The sequence below is a fragment of the Labrus mixtus genome, chromosome 3 (assembly GCF_963584025.1).
Source record: "Labrus mixtus chromosome 3, fLabMix1.1, whole genome shotgun sequence".
Taxonomy (NCBI): Eukaryota; Metazoa; Chordata; class Actinopteri; order Labriformes; family Labridae; genus Labrus; species Labrus mixtus.
This window is the reverse complement of record NC_083614.1, coordinates 29,900,229-29,915,617: the sequence shown is the minus strand read 5'-3', so window position 1 is coordinate 29,915,617 and position 15,389 is coordinate 29,900,229. Positions and strand designations below refer to the sequence as shown.

General features: G+C 40.9%; 1 protein-coding gene across 7 annotated transcripts in view; it reads right to left on the bottom strand.

The window, feature by feature from the left end:
- The window catches only part of LOC132970788 (discs large homolog 1-like protein), a 124,365-nt gene that overhangs the window by 86,008 nt on the left and 22,968 nt on the right, over positions 1-15,389 (bottom strand). For 2 of the 7 annotated variants that reach the window (XM_061034515.1, XM_061034516.1), the window contains exon 5: positions 810-932. The exons of 2 other annotated variants lie outside the window; for them this stretch is intronic. In XM_061034515.1, the coding sequence (XP_060890498.1) occupies positions 810-932 (123 nt within the window). Of the gene's footprint in view, positions 1-809; positions 933-5,657; positions 6,015-6,224; positions 6,384-15,389 lie in introns of those variants that run through there. 3 more of the 7 variants (XM_061034526.1, XM_061034522.1, XM_061034524.1) reach the window with 3 other exon arrangements.

Here is a 15,389-nt window from a genome sequence, read left to right as displayed (position 1 = left end):
ATGTTTTGATCTTACTTAATTCAGTATTAAGTAAAGTTGGAATTATAAATGGGTAAAATACTTGTGTTTTTCCAAACATCCTGAGCATTAGCATGCTGCGATAATGTGCTCCTGACTTACAGCATGAAGTTCAAAGAGCAATATAAGCTGTGTTTGGGTTCTGGCAAGACAAGATACGTGTGTCAGAGGTTTTTAGGGTGAATATATTTATGTAAAATTATTTAAAGAAGAGTGAGCATGCTGCAGAACAGGTTTAAAGATGCTACAAACAAGTGTTTAACCCTCAGGGTGGTGAGCATATCCTTAGAGGGTGCAAACAAAGCACACACTGCACATACATTGTCTTACACTTGTTGATTGCTTCTCTTAATTAAACCGCAAAGCCTCTAACCATGATGTAAGAGGATATTAAAAAGCCTCCCTTCCTAATGTGGCAACATTTTTAAGAATATAAATGGAAATTCTTTTTTTCCATAATTTTCACTACTGCTGAGATCTCTGACCCTTTAGCTCCATTTGCACAGAGGATAAGTGTCCTATAAACAATTTACTGATGCTAAAAATAGTTGTACATGAGGTGGAAGTTGTTGTAGGATGCTGTGTATTTCAACCAACAACTCCCACAGATTCAGAAATCTTAGCCAATCTGCATAACTCAAAAACACAAAAAATAAACCAATTTAAAAAAAATAAGAACTGCATGCTCATATAACGTAGGCCTCAGAGACAAAACAACGTCTAACAACCAACAACATAACACCAAAGAACAAAGCTAAGAGTGCATGCGACGGGCGGAGAAGCAGGGTTACCTGGTAGTAGGCGTGGCTTTGAGGATAGAGGGAGGAGAAAGGCGGGGCTGGGACTTCGTTCAGCCTCTCTCCCTCTGGGTGAGGCCACGCCTCGTCATCATAGGGAACGTCAGGAGATTCTACCTACGATGTACAGACAGAGCTCAGCACCGCACAAAATACAACGTGGACTGCACTTTTTTTTTTTTTTTACACAGGTTAGGATACTAGTTTTCACAACGCAAAAGGAGACAAAGCACAAGACTCTTGTCCGTGCAAAGAACCAACTCTAAAGTCCCGGGCCTTCATATATCAAGAGTGCATTGAAATGGTTTCTGTCTTATGAATAAAATGTTGAATAAGTACAAACAAGTCTGCATTTATCAAACATGCGCACACCTATTGTACACATACATAATCAGTGTGTATAAATCCCTAATGTGCTTTAACCAGCATGCTCGCTGAGTCTACAGATGTATTTGTCAGTAGTGTTCAGAAACGCCTCCAATATACCATGTTCGATAAGAACACAGCCCTTTTAAAACCATGTGAATAGTCTCATCCCGTCACCGAGATGATGGCAAAGAGAAGACATTCAGCGCTCTCGTCAAACACTAACTCTCTGAAAATGCACTCCATGAACACGTGGTTTGACAAATCTTCCAATAAGGCAGATGAGCCATGACACTACATATTAAACAGCTGCCAACATACCAATTAGGTAATACCTCTGTTTCATTATTAATCAAATGTTTTTTTCATTTAAGGAAACTTGGAACTTGTGGATTTTCTAAAGCCTGGAGTTTTTTAAATGGTAAAATAAATGTAAAAAAAAAAAAAGAAGATTTACACTAGATATTATGTATGCATGGACTATTCAAATATTTATATGATTTTTTGAGAAGAAACACAAAAGTGCACTTAGGAAGAAAATCCAGGGAGCGAGAAGCCGGAAATGATAGAGTGTGTGTGGGTGTGTGTGTGTGTGAGTGTGAGTGTATTTGTGTGAGAGAGAGTGAGAGAGAGACAGGGGAAGGAAGAGAAGGGAACATGTACATGGGGAGACCAAGGTGGCAGGTCCATCTGTCATACAAAAGCATGCCAGACCCGGCACCTGTGGCCATTTGGGAATGAGGAGTTCTTTAAATAGACCTGCATACCCAAACATACCAGCATGCAACAACACATAAAGGATTCTCACCACAGACTTTGTATCATCAGACAGGTGATGAGCACATTAATATGATCTGAGTGATGATGAAGGTGGTGTTGTGATGTGAGTGAGGATATCAATGACCATGAAGTGGAGATGAAGCTCACTCAGGGTGTATTGATGGCTTCTAACAAGTGATACAATCGAAATCTCTTAAGCAGTTCTCCCACATTTACTGCAAACTGATCCTGTACACTAAACATGGATACCTGTATTATATCAAGTAATAAATTAATTACTTTTTTGGCATTTAATGTAAGGAGAAACACAAAAAGAACTATATACAATACACAGTGAGATAAAGGCGTTAACCACAAGGTGGAGCTACACAACAGCATTTCTCCCATTACAGGAACAAAATTGAAAAAGCTTCGGTCATGTCCGAGGCTTTTTCTGGCAGACTGGACTTGGGTGAGTGAGTGACAGCTGAGGCATCACAGAGACAAATGAATGACAGCGCATAAATACTTGGAAGTGACACACAAACACATACAGAGAGAGCACACACTGCTCAGCTCCAACTGCCTGCAGGGTGCTGAGGGGCTCGTCGTAACTCACCCAACAAGCTACTACTGCCAGCATATGAGTGGGTTTGATAATACTCATGGTTTAAATAATACAGTAACGGAAAGTCATTCATGTCAAGATTTTGAAATTATGACATTTGAATGGAGAATGATACACGGTAGAAAAAAAGAGACGGCTTAAAACTAAAAAAATTAAAAGATATTATTAAAATGTTTTGTGTCTACTGTTTTAAAATCACTGCCAATCTTTTGTGTTGTAAAAAAAACTGAGGTTTATATCGGGGAAATGACGGAGAATCTGCAGGAGAAACCTTCTTTACTACTGTAATTTAAAGCGGTAGTAAGTCATTTCATGTTCCTAATTTGCATTTTCTTCTGCTGTTGAATTGACTACGGACCATTATTATATGAAACCAGACACCGATAAAACCTACAATTCAGCGAGGAGTAATGTAAAAATAAGAGTTAACGAAAGATAGCAGACATAATGCAGCGTAATGAGGTGTGTGTTGTTCAGTGTGTGTACATGCAGAGGGGAAACCAGTGTGTGATTGGATGGGAATATGGGAAAAAGGGGTTTTTTGTGTGTGTGGTCAGAGCAGTGAGAGCACAGTGATGCAAGCAGTAATCTGCAGACAGATACAGCCCAATCAAGCAAAATAAAAAGATTTCCAGGCTAAAGCTGAGCGACTATGAGTGTGTGTGAGCGAGAGATAGAGGGGGAAAAAGAAAGAGAGACAAAGAGAGAGAGAGAGAGAGAGGGTGAGCCAGACGGACGCAGACTGAGTGCAGAACAGAGATAGGAATGGGCCTCATTACTAAGAAATGGGACAAGCGTTCGACTGAATCCCTGCATGCACACCATTCTGCAAAAGTATTCTCCTGATACAAAGAAAGGCTCTGAGCATGAAAGCAATTTCAGGACAGTATCCTTGACTTCTAAGTACTTTTATAAAGGGCCTGTCTAATTCTGGAGCTGTATTGAAAGAGGTCCCGCCACTTCTGTCAGCACTTCAACTAATAAAAAGGAGGTGTCACTGCCACCTTGAAAAGCACCATGCATGCACAGCCATCAAAGACAGAAGCTTGGACTTGTTTGGAGACAGAAGTCTGAATAAATCACTTCACATGAGACTTAAAGTTTAACACTGAGTTTAGCTAGATACGGACATGTCACCTTTTCAGGACCTATGACCATTTTCATTTCATCTTGTCTTCATTATAATTTTGCGTGTTAGCTAGCTAAAAAAAAACATTTAGTCATTTAATTCAAATATATGAAGTTTGTGATCAAATTATTTACCTTAGCGTAGCATTCAAAGAGAAAATACAAAACATAACCATGTCTACAAGAAGTTAATATCACATGATACTACTTTGAAATAGAAATTGCATTTCATGGGTGTATTACCGCCCAGATAACTTTATATAATAGACATAGTCCATTTTCAACGTTGACATACAGAGATTGTAAATGAACATACTGTATCTGGCAAATTACTTAAAACTCTTCATGAAATTTTCCATGAAATGATGTGACAACACATTTGTGACAATTTCAGTTATGTGACATAATCTGAACAATAACTTGAAGCATGCCCGTGGTTCTGATGGTCATGTTCAGGCACTTAATGAAGGTGGAAAAAACACTCTTTTAAAATACAGAAAAGCACGACAACCACTTCTTCTCGGCTGATACTGTCTCATATAATTATCTGTTTATGGCAGCTGATACTGATAAGAAAATATTATTAACCATTCGCTTTCATCTGACAAGCGTACGGGGCCAATGGTCAATATCTCAGGGCGTTCTGCACCAGTGATAAACCAGATAACCAAAACGTTTTGGCTTTGACACTTCTTCTGTCCAAGTGTTGTTGTGTTTCAGATGCAAGAGTGAAGATTGAGTTGAGACATGGTGTATACGACCAGATTGGATTTATATCCAGACATGTGTTTATAGAGAATAACTACATTTGATGTAATTGTCATGCGGTGACAGCTGCACAGCATTTGAACTGTTCTGGGATTGCATTATGGACAGTAGTTCGGCCATTTTTGCTCTCTAAACATATTATTTTCTTGCTGACTACCTTTCCTTAACCCACTTAATTTGTCTTTCTATCAAACTGTCCAAAAACCTTTCGAAATCTCAGTCCTTGCTTGTTCCTTCTCACAGCATTTTTAGAATCAAGTCAGAGCTTGTGCTGCAGAGCAATTTATCTGATGTCTTCATCTTTTATTTACTTCAGCATCTTTTTCTGCACTATGGTGTAAAGGAAAAATCTAAGTTAGAAACTGACAACATGGAAGCCAACACAATATAACCTGGATACACAGCGTGTCTAGTTACATGTAGACTTCATCAACAGTGACTTAAAGGCTGAGAAACAAAACGTTTATTACAGTATTTATTTAACCAATGACCACAATCTCTCCCTTTTCTTAACCAAAGAGCTTTTGATGCCATTACATAACCACATGAGGGATTCTCTCTCTCTGGTGTGAAAGTAATGCGTCTTGCACGTAACCATCAAACATATCTCATGCTGAACTTACATTTCCCTCTAAATAAAACTGTCAAAACACAATCGTGATATTCATGCAGGACTGACATTTGATCTTAAGACAAGACAGAGATAAAAAATTGAAACAAAGTCGTAATTTGTAACACTCTTCTGCTGCTGGTAGAAGGATGTTTACTATATTAATAATTTGTAAACATGGCAGGAAAACTTTGCCTTCTTTTCCATTATGATCAAAACTGTAACTAAAGTTCAATAATGCATGAGTAGGCTTTAAAAATGTATGAGTTCAAACATGATTCAACAAGCTTTTTGGGCTGAACAATAAAATCCACTAAAGGTTTCATAGAACAGCAGCAATATCAGGCCCGAGCACACAGCGCTCACCAGAGTCACTTTGACATGTGAATGACAGACACACACAATGCGCCCAGAGCCATGTGTGTGTGCGTGTGTGTTTCCAAAACACAGACGGACAGGTAGACAGCACATGTGATAGGGAACAGATTGAACAGATGTAAGTATAACAGACAGGCAACATGTGTGTTTGGGGGATGTTTTTGTGTACTGATGTAGAGCTGAATTCACAGAGGCAGTCGGTTACCTGAGCGGGTGTGACGTGTGTGTGCGTGACGTATCCGTGAACGTGTTGAATATGAGACAGCTGCCGCTCCGCCACCTGCACCAGCTCTGCACCCCGCAGGTCACTGTGACGGCCCAGAGATCCGTCCCTCCCAAGCGATCGGTCCCTTTCCCTATCCATTGTCCCGATGTAGCCTCCTCCCTCTCTCCTCCATGTTGACCCCTCCCTCCCTAAAGTCCCTCCATCCCTCCCGAAAGTCCCTCCGTCCCTCCCCGAAGTTCCTCCATCCCTCCCGAAAGTCCCTCCGTCCCTCCCCGAAGTTCCTCCATCCCTCCCGAAAGTCCCTCCGTCCCTCCCCGAAGTTCCTCCATCCCTCCCGAAAGTCCCTCCGTCCCTCCCGAAAGTCCCTCCGTCCCTCCCGAAAGTTCCTCCGTCCCTCCCCGAAGTTCCTCCATCCCTCCCGAAAGTCCCTCCGTCCCTCCCGAAAGTTCCTCCGTCCCTCCCGAAAGTTCCTCCGTCCCTCCCGAAAGTCCCTCCGTCCCTCCCGAAAGTCCCTCCATCCCTCCCCAAAGTCTCTCCATCCCTCTCTAAAGTCCCTCCATCCCTCCCCAAAGTCCCTCCATCTCTCCCCAGGGTCCCTCCATCCCTCAGCTCTCTGGCTACTCCCATTGGGTGCTGAAGGCAGTGGTGTTGGTGGAGTCTTGGGGCACCTGGTGACGCCCCTTCTTCTTCTTGACACCGATACTTCTACAAGTTGAAAGAAGGAGGGGGAGGAGGCGAGGAGAGGAAGCCGGATGGTAAACAAGTAAAGGAAATGTCAAGGAAAAAGAGGACAGACATGGTTGGGAAGCAGTGGGAAAGAACACAAAGAAGAAAGAGCTTAGTTCAGAGGAAGAAAAAGATTCAGTCAGGCTGGAAAGAAGAAGGGATTAGTGCATATCTGCAAAGAAACATGAAAGAGCACAGCATAGCATGTATGCACATGTATGAGTGTGTTTGCATGTATGCATGTGAAATTAGATGTTTTTATCGTCCACATTCTGTCAGTAAGCACCGTGCTCACAGCCAGCATGGAGGTCATTTTTTCCGGAGCTTTCTGCTTCATACATACTGTATGTGAACCCACACAAACACACTTGAATAATACAAACAAACACACACATTGCACTTGACAAGTTTTGGGGCAAAATGAGCAGCACAACTGAATTAGGACAGTGAGAGAGAGACAAGCCTTCCTCTGGGATTCTCCTCCTCGTCTAGCTTTGCCTTCATCATTTTTTCCTTCTCTCTTCCACATCTCTCACTCGCTCTACAGTAAGTCTCGGTGTTTTTCCTCTCGCTCTCGTCTCCTTCCCCGTTCCCACGCGCTGTCCCTCGCTTCTCTTCATCTTTTAAAAAACATTCTCTAATGCTTTTTTTCTGCTTTACTGGACAGAGAGTACAGTGGTGAGAGTCAGTGAAGCTGAGAACGGGAGGGACAAAGAGTTCCTAAGTTTATTTTTGAATAAGTCATTGTTTCATGGTGTGCAAGGACGACCCTGAATGTAATATTAAAATGCAAAGGGACACGCACTCCTTCCAGGAAGCGCAGTGACAAGGTGAATCCAAGTAAAATCCCTCATCCCTCATTCATGTGCCCTTTTAAATGTGTTCCAATTATCTGATAAAGAGCAACAGACACGTTTGAAGAGGATTTTTAAAGCCTCCAGACAAATGAGATTCTTTGATCATATCAACACTGAGATAACAGCGTCATTTCGGCTAAGGCACACAGCTAATAAAAAGCATATAGTCACGTTACAACCAATCTGAGTGCAGTATAGACTCTCTGTCAAAGTATTGCAGGTATTGGACCAATGGCTTGTCTTGGGTCTAAGGTTAAAGGGACATTTAACACCTAATGAAAGTGAGGGTATGCCCTGTGCGAAAAGCCTATTTAAAGGATTTGGAGCACTAATGTGGAAAGGTTAATAGGCTGCTAGCTGCATGTTAGCCTCATTTAAGAGGTGAACACTGACATGGAGAGTTGCCCGAGTTGAGAGGCTTTTTACACCATAATAACAGAGACTGTATAGAGGATGCAGCCACTGAATTTACACATTTGTTTGTGGAGAACCATTTTTAAGTCTCAAGTTTGTCCTTCTAGCTGTTGCTTTTTAAAAAAACATTTTAACCAGAAGTGACCATATTTGGCAGAGTGGTAGCGAGTGTTGTATTGTAGCACTTTACCCATATTGACAGGCCATGCAGTAGTGACTTGTCAATCAAAAGGTAGTCTGTCATTCTAAGGCAGGGGTGTCCAAAGCGCGGCCCTTGAGGGGATTTTTTGCAGCCCGTGACTTCAAAATAAAGAATCAGAAGATTTTGGCCCGAGGCCTTGATTAAGATTGGCACATTATCTTATTTTTCTTTTTCATGTTAACAAGGGCTGAACAATATTCCTAAAATAGAAAATGTTCAGTAGCATGTATGTTGTTGTTTTTTAAATCTACAGCTTTTACTATTTTCCACATTTTTTTGTAAACTATGAAAAAAAACATATGCAAAGTTTTTGCAAACAAGCGGACTGTTGTTTAACCGTTTAATGACCTGAACTAAATGCAGAAAGCTTTTCCACGTTACAGGCTCGATTCTGAGAAAAAAAAACAAATAAAGTAGAACGAAGAAATCAAAATATTTGATTTCCTTTTATTAAAGGGTTTCTGTAGCGAGCCTTTTGATTCTGATCTACAATTATATTTTAAAAAACAAAACCTGTGGCCCGCGAGCGATTCTAACACGACAATTTTGGCCCGCAAGAAAAAAAGTTTGGACACCACTGTTCTAAGATATACTCTGTAATCAATGAACATTTTGCTCTGAACTTTACTCTGGAACCTAAATTACAAATTAAACATCACGCTGTAGAAAAGAAGACTTGAATCTGGCAAATCAGGCCGAAACAGGAGAGAAATAGAGTTCCTTACCAAACTTTCAACAACTGGGCTTCTTTTGCTGTGTTTACTTTTTACTGGTTTAATGTACTTCCATGTTGGCTATAACCAAGGTTCTGTGTTTGGTGTGTTTGTGCAAAATATATACAAACCTAGTGATATTAAAACAAGTGCTTTAGCAAACATGGGGGAAAAAGTCAGGGAAAAAGTGTTATAATGGGATTTTTTTTTTTTTGCCATCATCCAATTGGGGACGGTCATCTCTTTTTCTTTCAGTCTGAATTATTTTTTGTTGTTAAAACATTTCAATGTGTGCTCTTCTTTCTTTTCTTTTAAAAAAAAAATCTATTGCATTCAGAGTTATCAGCGAGTGATATCAGTTGGACCTTTCCTGGATTTAGCAAGTCTCTCTCCAGTCTGTGTCTATTCACATTATCTATTATTATATTATTATTATTATTATTATTAGCACATTATTATAAGCACAACGATATGGGACACAAAACTGACGATGCTCCTGTACTCAATCTTAAGAAGTAAGAAATGTAATCCAATTGAGCCTGATGAATTGAACACAGTGACATTTCTGAAATGTAATCTTTATGCAGCAGACCCTGAGATCTAATATGTTTTGTTGACTGTATAATCTCAGGAAAACCTACTGGCTACTGAGATTTTCATTTTATTCTGACAAACAGTAATTACATTATCGCCTTGTCCATTTGTTTTTTGGTCATGAACCGGTGAAAAAGGTGCTAAAGGAGAAGGGAGACCCAGAGAGGAAGAGTCTTTTTTTCTTCCTTCACACAAATGAGAAATGAACGACATGTACGTATGTTAGGAAATGTACTTTTCATCAATAGCCTCTGCATTGTCTAGCAGGATTTGTGGGCCATGCAAAGGCTGCAGGTCATGCCAGAAAGGCAGCCTTTCTGAACTGGAGTACAAGTCCGCTATCACACAGAAACAGCCTGCAGCAACAGAGAAGAGATGGATGTACTCCCCCTGCAGAGAGCCACACAGCCACACAGTCAGTCCATTTAAAATGACATTTGACCTATTGGCATGTCATCTCTGTAGGTAGCCAACAGAAGCCGACCTTCCTGCAATCACAAGCCCACTGTGGGGACTGGTACAAGGTGGTCTATTTCATAAAGGTTACCGGGGTTAGAAGTGGCCTCAGGTCAGGGTTAAAGGTTCAGATAAAGGTCAGGTATGTGCCATCATGGTGACAGGATTGGCAGGCTTCCAGGGAATGGATGAAAGTCAATATGTCCTATTTAACTACTTGTATTTAACTACAAAAACCAGTGTGCCTGTGTGATTTCTCATTCAGCTCCCTCCTGTTTCTCTGAATCAGTAACTACACAGCCTGCAGTCTTAATTAAACCTCCTTCCCAAGAGAGACATTTAGACGTTTTGTTCTCAGGCCCAGACTGTTGAAAAACATTTCTATTGGTATTTTCCCCGTCATGAGTATTTATGTGAAAGAATGTAATGAGGATGTTCCCAAATGTGTGCTTTAAAAGAAATGTGAGAATGGGTGTTGTGGTGTTGCCCGTTTTAGCCTCCTATGTCTTCTAGTGTAATTCAAGGTTTAAATCTATCAATCAATTGTTATATTTATATTAAGAAATATTCTATGGCGATAACTATATAAATAGTGATAATTAGTCCACAATTCCTTCGGACCACATCCTTTTCTGTAGTTGTATTTTTTTTGCTTCTGATGTTGTCTGTGCATTCATTTGAAAACAGCCTACAGTATGATTTCAATCAGGAGTAGAATGCCTTTATTGAATGGCAAAAACAAGGTTTGTGGTTCAGAGTGGAAACGTTAGGCGCAGCATTTTCCATATTAATAAGTCAGCGTACCATCAAAATGACGTTGAAGCTATTCTTCTGTGTAAAACAATTAATGTTGATTTTATCGACTATATATTGACAAGAGGCTTCTCAGAACAAGCCCAATGAAACATTAAAGCTCTGCCACAACATTTTGACCACGCCGCAGCTGACTTTTATCCCGTCAGCAACAAGATGCTAAATGTGTTCTCAGATGTGTGTTTTGGGGCAGAGAGTGGGCGGCTGCCTCACACAGGAGGGCACTTCTGAGATCAGCTAATTTCTGTGAATTCAAATCGACGCGTGTCCATGTGTGTGTGGTTGTGTGTGTGTGTTAGTGTGTGTTCTCCTCCCTCTGCTTCCCTTGCTGCATACGTTTACCCCATTTACACTGATTGGGAATAAACACTGCCCGGGCAATAATGAACTGATCTGAACCCAGCTCATGACCTTCAGCACATTTCCATTTCCCCTCCGCCTCGCGCTCTGATCTTTTTCATTCACCGTTGGCCCGCTCATTAGTTTCGCAAACGCCCCACAACAATCTTGGAAGCTGCAGTTGAACGGCCAGGCACTAAGACCCTGCAGAGGCCCTGGCTCAGACCGTTGTCACAACACTGCTGCTACTGCCCTCTGCACTCATACACACACACACACAGTCAGCTAAAATCCTATATTAGGCTTCTGATTCTCACATGGCACAAGAACAACCCTGAATCAAGCGACGCATGAATGAACAGAGACACCAAATATGTCTGTTTCTACATCAAAGTGTGTGTGTGTGTGTGTGTGTGTGTGTGTTTCTGCTTGCTTGACTAGAAGGAGCATTCCCTAATCAGGACTGTGCCTGCAGATAGCCTTGTGAACACGAACACAAACACACACACACACACACACACACACACACACACACACACACAGACAGAGAGACACAAAAACACACAGCGTGCACACTGTTGCTGTCATGTGTTAGTGTGTCAGCCAGTCTTGCGTAGCCAGAGAAACGTGACTAGATTGGGAGCAGATTCAGCATCCTTGTACATGTCTGTGTGGTTCATTTATATCTGTAAGTGTGTGTGTGTGTGTGTGTGTGTCAGAGCACAGCCAGGCGTTAGTCACGCTTGGTAAGATATGAAAGAGCAGGGGATCCTCTGCCGTAAGGGACTTCTCACACACACACGTGCCTCGGTCTCTCTCTGTCTCTCTCTGTATCTTTTCATTCTCTCACATCACGCACTCTCTCATGCTTTATTGGCATGGAGTACAAAAGTACTCATCGCCAAAGACAGAATCTGAGACAACAGCTGATGACCAGATTTATTTAGCCACGATGACAACGTGACATTAACCATGTTTTAATAACATGGTGATAATGTGTTTGTTTGCTGTACAGTATGAGCTTAAAGTGCATGTTCTCTCCCCACATTTACTCTCCTGGTACTTTGAATCAATTTTGTCATTGGTTGCCTTGAATACTGGATCCTATTGGACAGAAAAGTGTCAATTAATTCCTGAAAATTGACACGTGTAGAGAAACCAAAAGAACAGGGGCACAGCTTCATTTATCGACAATGACATGTTAAATTAGTTTTATTGTTGTTCTTGATCCTATTGGTACTTTAAAGCACTGTAAAGTGTATAACTGTGTAGACTTTGCAGACAGGTGGGAGTTGTTTCTGGATTTGACTTGGAGGTGACTGCAGGACGGTCACTAGGGGAAAACAAGTATCACCAGACAATACAAAAGACGTGAGAGTAATTCAAAGCGTTTATATTCAAAATTCTAAATAAATAAATAATAATAATAATAAATCGTCAAAAAGCCGGGCTTGGCATCTTTTAAGAAACCAGCTGGAGTAAACTTGAACTCAAAGCAACAATCCCAGAAGAAGCTGAAGCTATACTTCAAACATATTCACAACTCACTTATTCAGCAGGATGAGTCCACAAAGAATGGTTAGGAAGTAAAGCACAGTGCCTTGTTGTGATTGTTGACGATGTTAACCAAACTTTCTCTGCCATGGCCATTTTCATGTCATGCTGCGCGGCTTTTGTGCCCACTGAACCTCTGCAAGTGAGTGGAAAAAAGAGACACGGTCTAATTCACAAAACTCACGCTTTCCTAACTGCCATGCAGAACAAGCAGCATCTCTTTGAGTTGGTGATTTTTACAAGCGTTAAAAATGTGTTAAAATGATCCCATTATGCAGTCAGACAAAAATATGGCCCATTTGTAAATGAGCCATGTTGCAAATAAAGCGTGTAATTCACTAACAGCCACATGAAGTTAGAGAGGATAGAAAGAACCCCGCCTGTTGACACTCTGGTGTAGAATTTATAAAGAGATGCCACACACAATGTCCAGTGATCAGGAAAACAACGCCAACTATGCATGACTTTTGTTGTATATAAAGTCTGTAAATATTACTTAGACTTTATTATTATTGATATAATCAGGGGTTAAACCGTGTTGGGGCTGTCAGTAGCTCATTCAGACGCAAAACAAGAGCAAACTGAACGGAGCTTTTTGTACCGTGGGACGGAGCAGATACGGAGGAGCAAATGATGCACAGTTTTTGGCAGGTACAATCCATTCTTAGTCAATCAGACCCTGAGTGTATGGAAGAGGGCACACAGGGAGGGAGGTATTTAAGTAGGCGCTTCACTTTGTCAGTCCAAATGAAAAGACTCGCCAGGAATACTACAGGCCTGCAACAGCAAATAACACAACATTTTTCTTTTTTGATTTTCCAGTGAATTTGATTTATTGATCACAGTTGGTTAATCAGCAGAATATCAATAAAAAAATGCTGCTGTGATTTTTTGATCCAGCAGATGTCGCCCCTTGAGCACCAGCATGAAATCAAAACAACTCGCGCTGCATTGTTGTGTTAGCATGCTAATGCTAGCGATCTTTATTATGCTCGTATCTTCACACTGCATGTAAATTTACCTGAAATGAGCGTGATCTAGAAACACAGTTAAGCAGTGAGTACAGTATGTTATTCTTCTTTTCTCTAGTCCCTCAATTAAACAACTTTTATACGCGAGGGGAGGAGTCAGCCGGCCGTCCGGGCGATGTAAACAAAGTGAAGATAGGACTCTGAAAACTCTGAAAACATCACAGACAGTGGGACTCGAGTGTTACACCCATTGTAGACAGTCATGACTCAGAGAGTTATTTTCAGAGGATTTACTTGATTATATTTAAGTGTGAAATCGCACATAAAGCCTTTAAAGAGGTGCAGAAATCTTTCAACTTTGAAAGGGGACAACCCCCATGACTGAATTCTAACTAAGACTTTGGTCAGTAAAATGCCATCAGTAGAAGTACACAGACCTGAGCAGAAATAGGGTGGACAGATTCATCTATTTTGAATGTGTTCATATGTCTGACCTAGTTAAGGTGTGTTTGATTTATCTTGTGAGGCGCTTAAACAGCCTCAGCGTCACTCAAAGAGAATATATAGTTCACCATCATGTGCATTCACTGAACACATTTAACTGTGTCACTGTTAGTTTAGAACTGAACTTACTTTTAGGTGCATACTATTCCAGCCCATTTGAAGCCCTTTTACTGTATGTACACTAATGAACATCACGTCCCCCCGTCACTGACAGTAAGTCAGGATGGTGGGCTGTGCATAACGCAGCGAAAATACAAACACTTCATTACACACTGTACGTTAGTTTAGTTTCTTTAGTTTCCAGGAACACTGCCTGCTGAAACAGCACAAGGAGACATTCTCAAGAGATTGTGGAGGTGCACTACTTCACCCACAAAACTGTCCAATTAGTGTGAGAGATATAAAGTAAAATATAAACAAGCTACAAATATGATGTTCAGCAATTTTCAAGGACACTGAATCAGTTTCCCTGTGCTTACAGATGGTTACAAATACTGAGTAGGGCTTAAGTTGAATTCTTAGTTGCACTCACATCATTATACTGTGTATGGAAAATATACACAGATAAAGCTGTCTCTCTAACCAGTCAAGACAGATATACTGACTAGCTCACTAATAAATCCTTTATAGAAATGTGTGGCAACTTATTTCATGGTTGTCAACCAATTTATAAATCATTACAGCTCTAGTTTTGAAAATTCAAAAATGACACTGACAAAAAGATGCAGCAAAAAAAGTGAACTAGGTGTACACAGGTGCATGAGAAAAAAGCCTCGCCTCGACTCAAGCCATGTCTGAACGGTGGAAATATAAATAATAGAGACAGAGCACGGTCCCTTTCAACACGCAACTGACGGAAGTCTGCAAATGGAAGATGGCAGCTGACCAACACGACCATCTCCCAAATTTTTTTTTTTTTTTATCTGCACACTGAGCAGCCCTGAGCAACTTCTTCTTATCCTTAGGACACACTCACTCGCTCCCGTCTCCACTTTAACTTGTAGAGGACAAAAGCAGGGCTCCTGATGTCTCACACACTCATGCTGACTCTCTCTCTCTCCCCCTCGCCATCGCTCCAGCATAGCAGTTGTCTCTCGGCTTGCCTCTATCTAACAGGCTGTCATAGTGAAGTGATCTAATAGGACAGAAGTGAAGTCCACACACTTCATTATGGCCTAACTGCTGAACTGGACATCAGCAGAGCCATGAATGCACACATACACAGTCCAATGGTCCCACAGGATCGTCTTACATTACAGTGCTGGGCATGAATTTATGAGGGAAATAGACTTCTCTCTGTTTGAACCTCTTTCGATTCACACAGTGAAGTCAAATTTGTTTTATGCCTGCTACAGAATTATATTGAACTTAGTAGACAAACTCCACAAGAAAAAAGGAAATTTTCTACAAATATTTATGACATTTTTTCTTCCTGTGTGTCTCACCATATCTCTCATCTCCCTGCATTATTCAGTAAAGTTTAAAGACCCCTTTATGGAGCCATATTTTGCTAAGCTGTCTGTTTATTGGCTATTCAAAGCTGCAGCACGGTGTAAAAACAGTTCCTT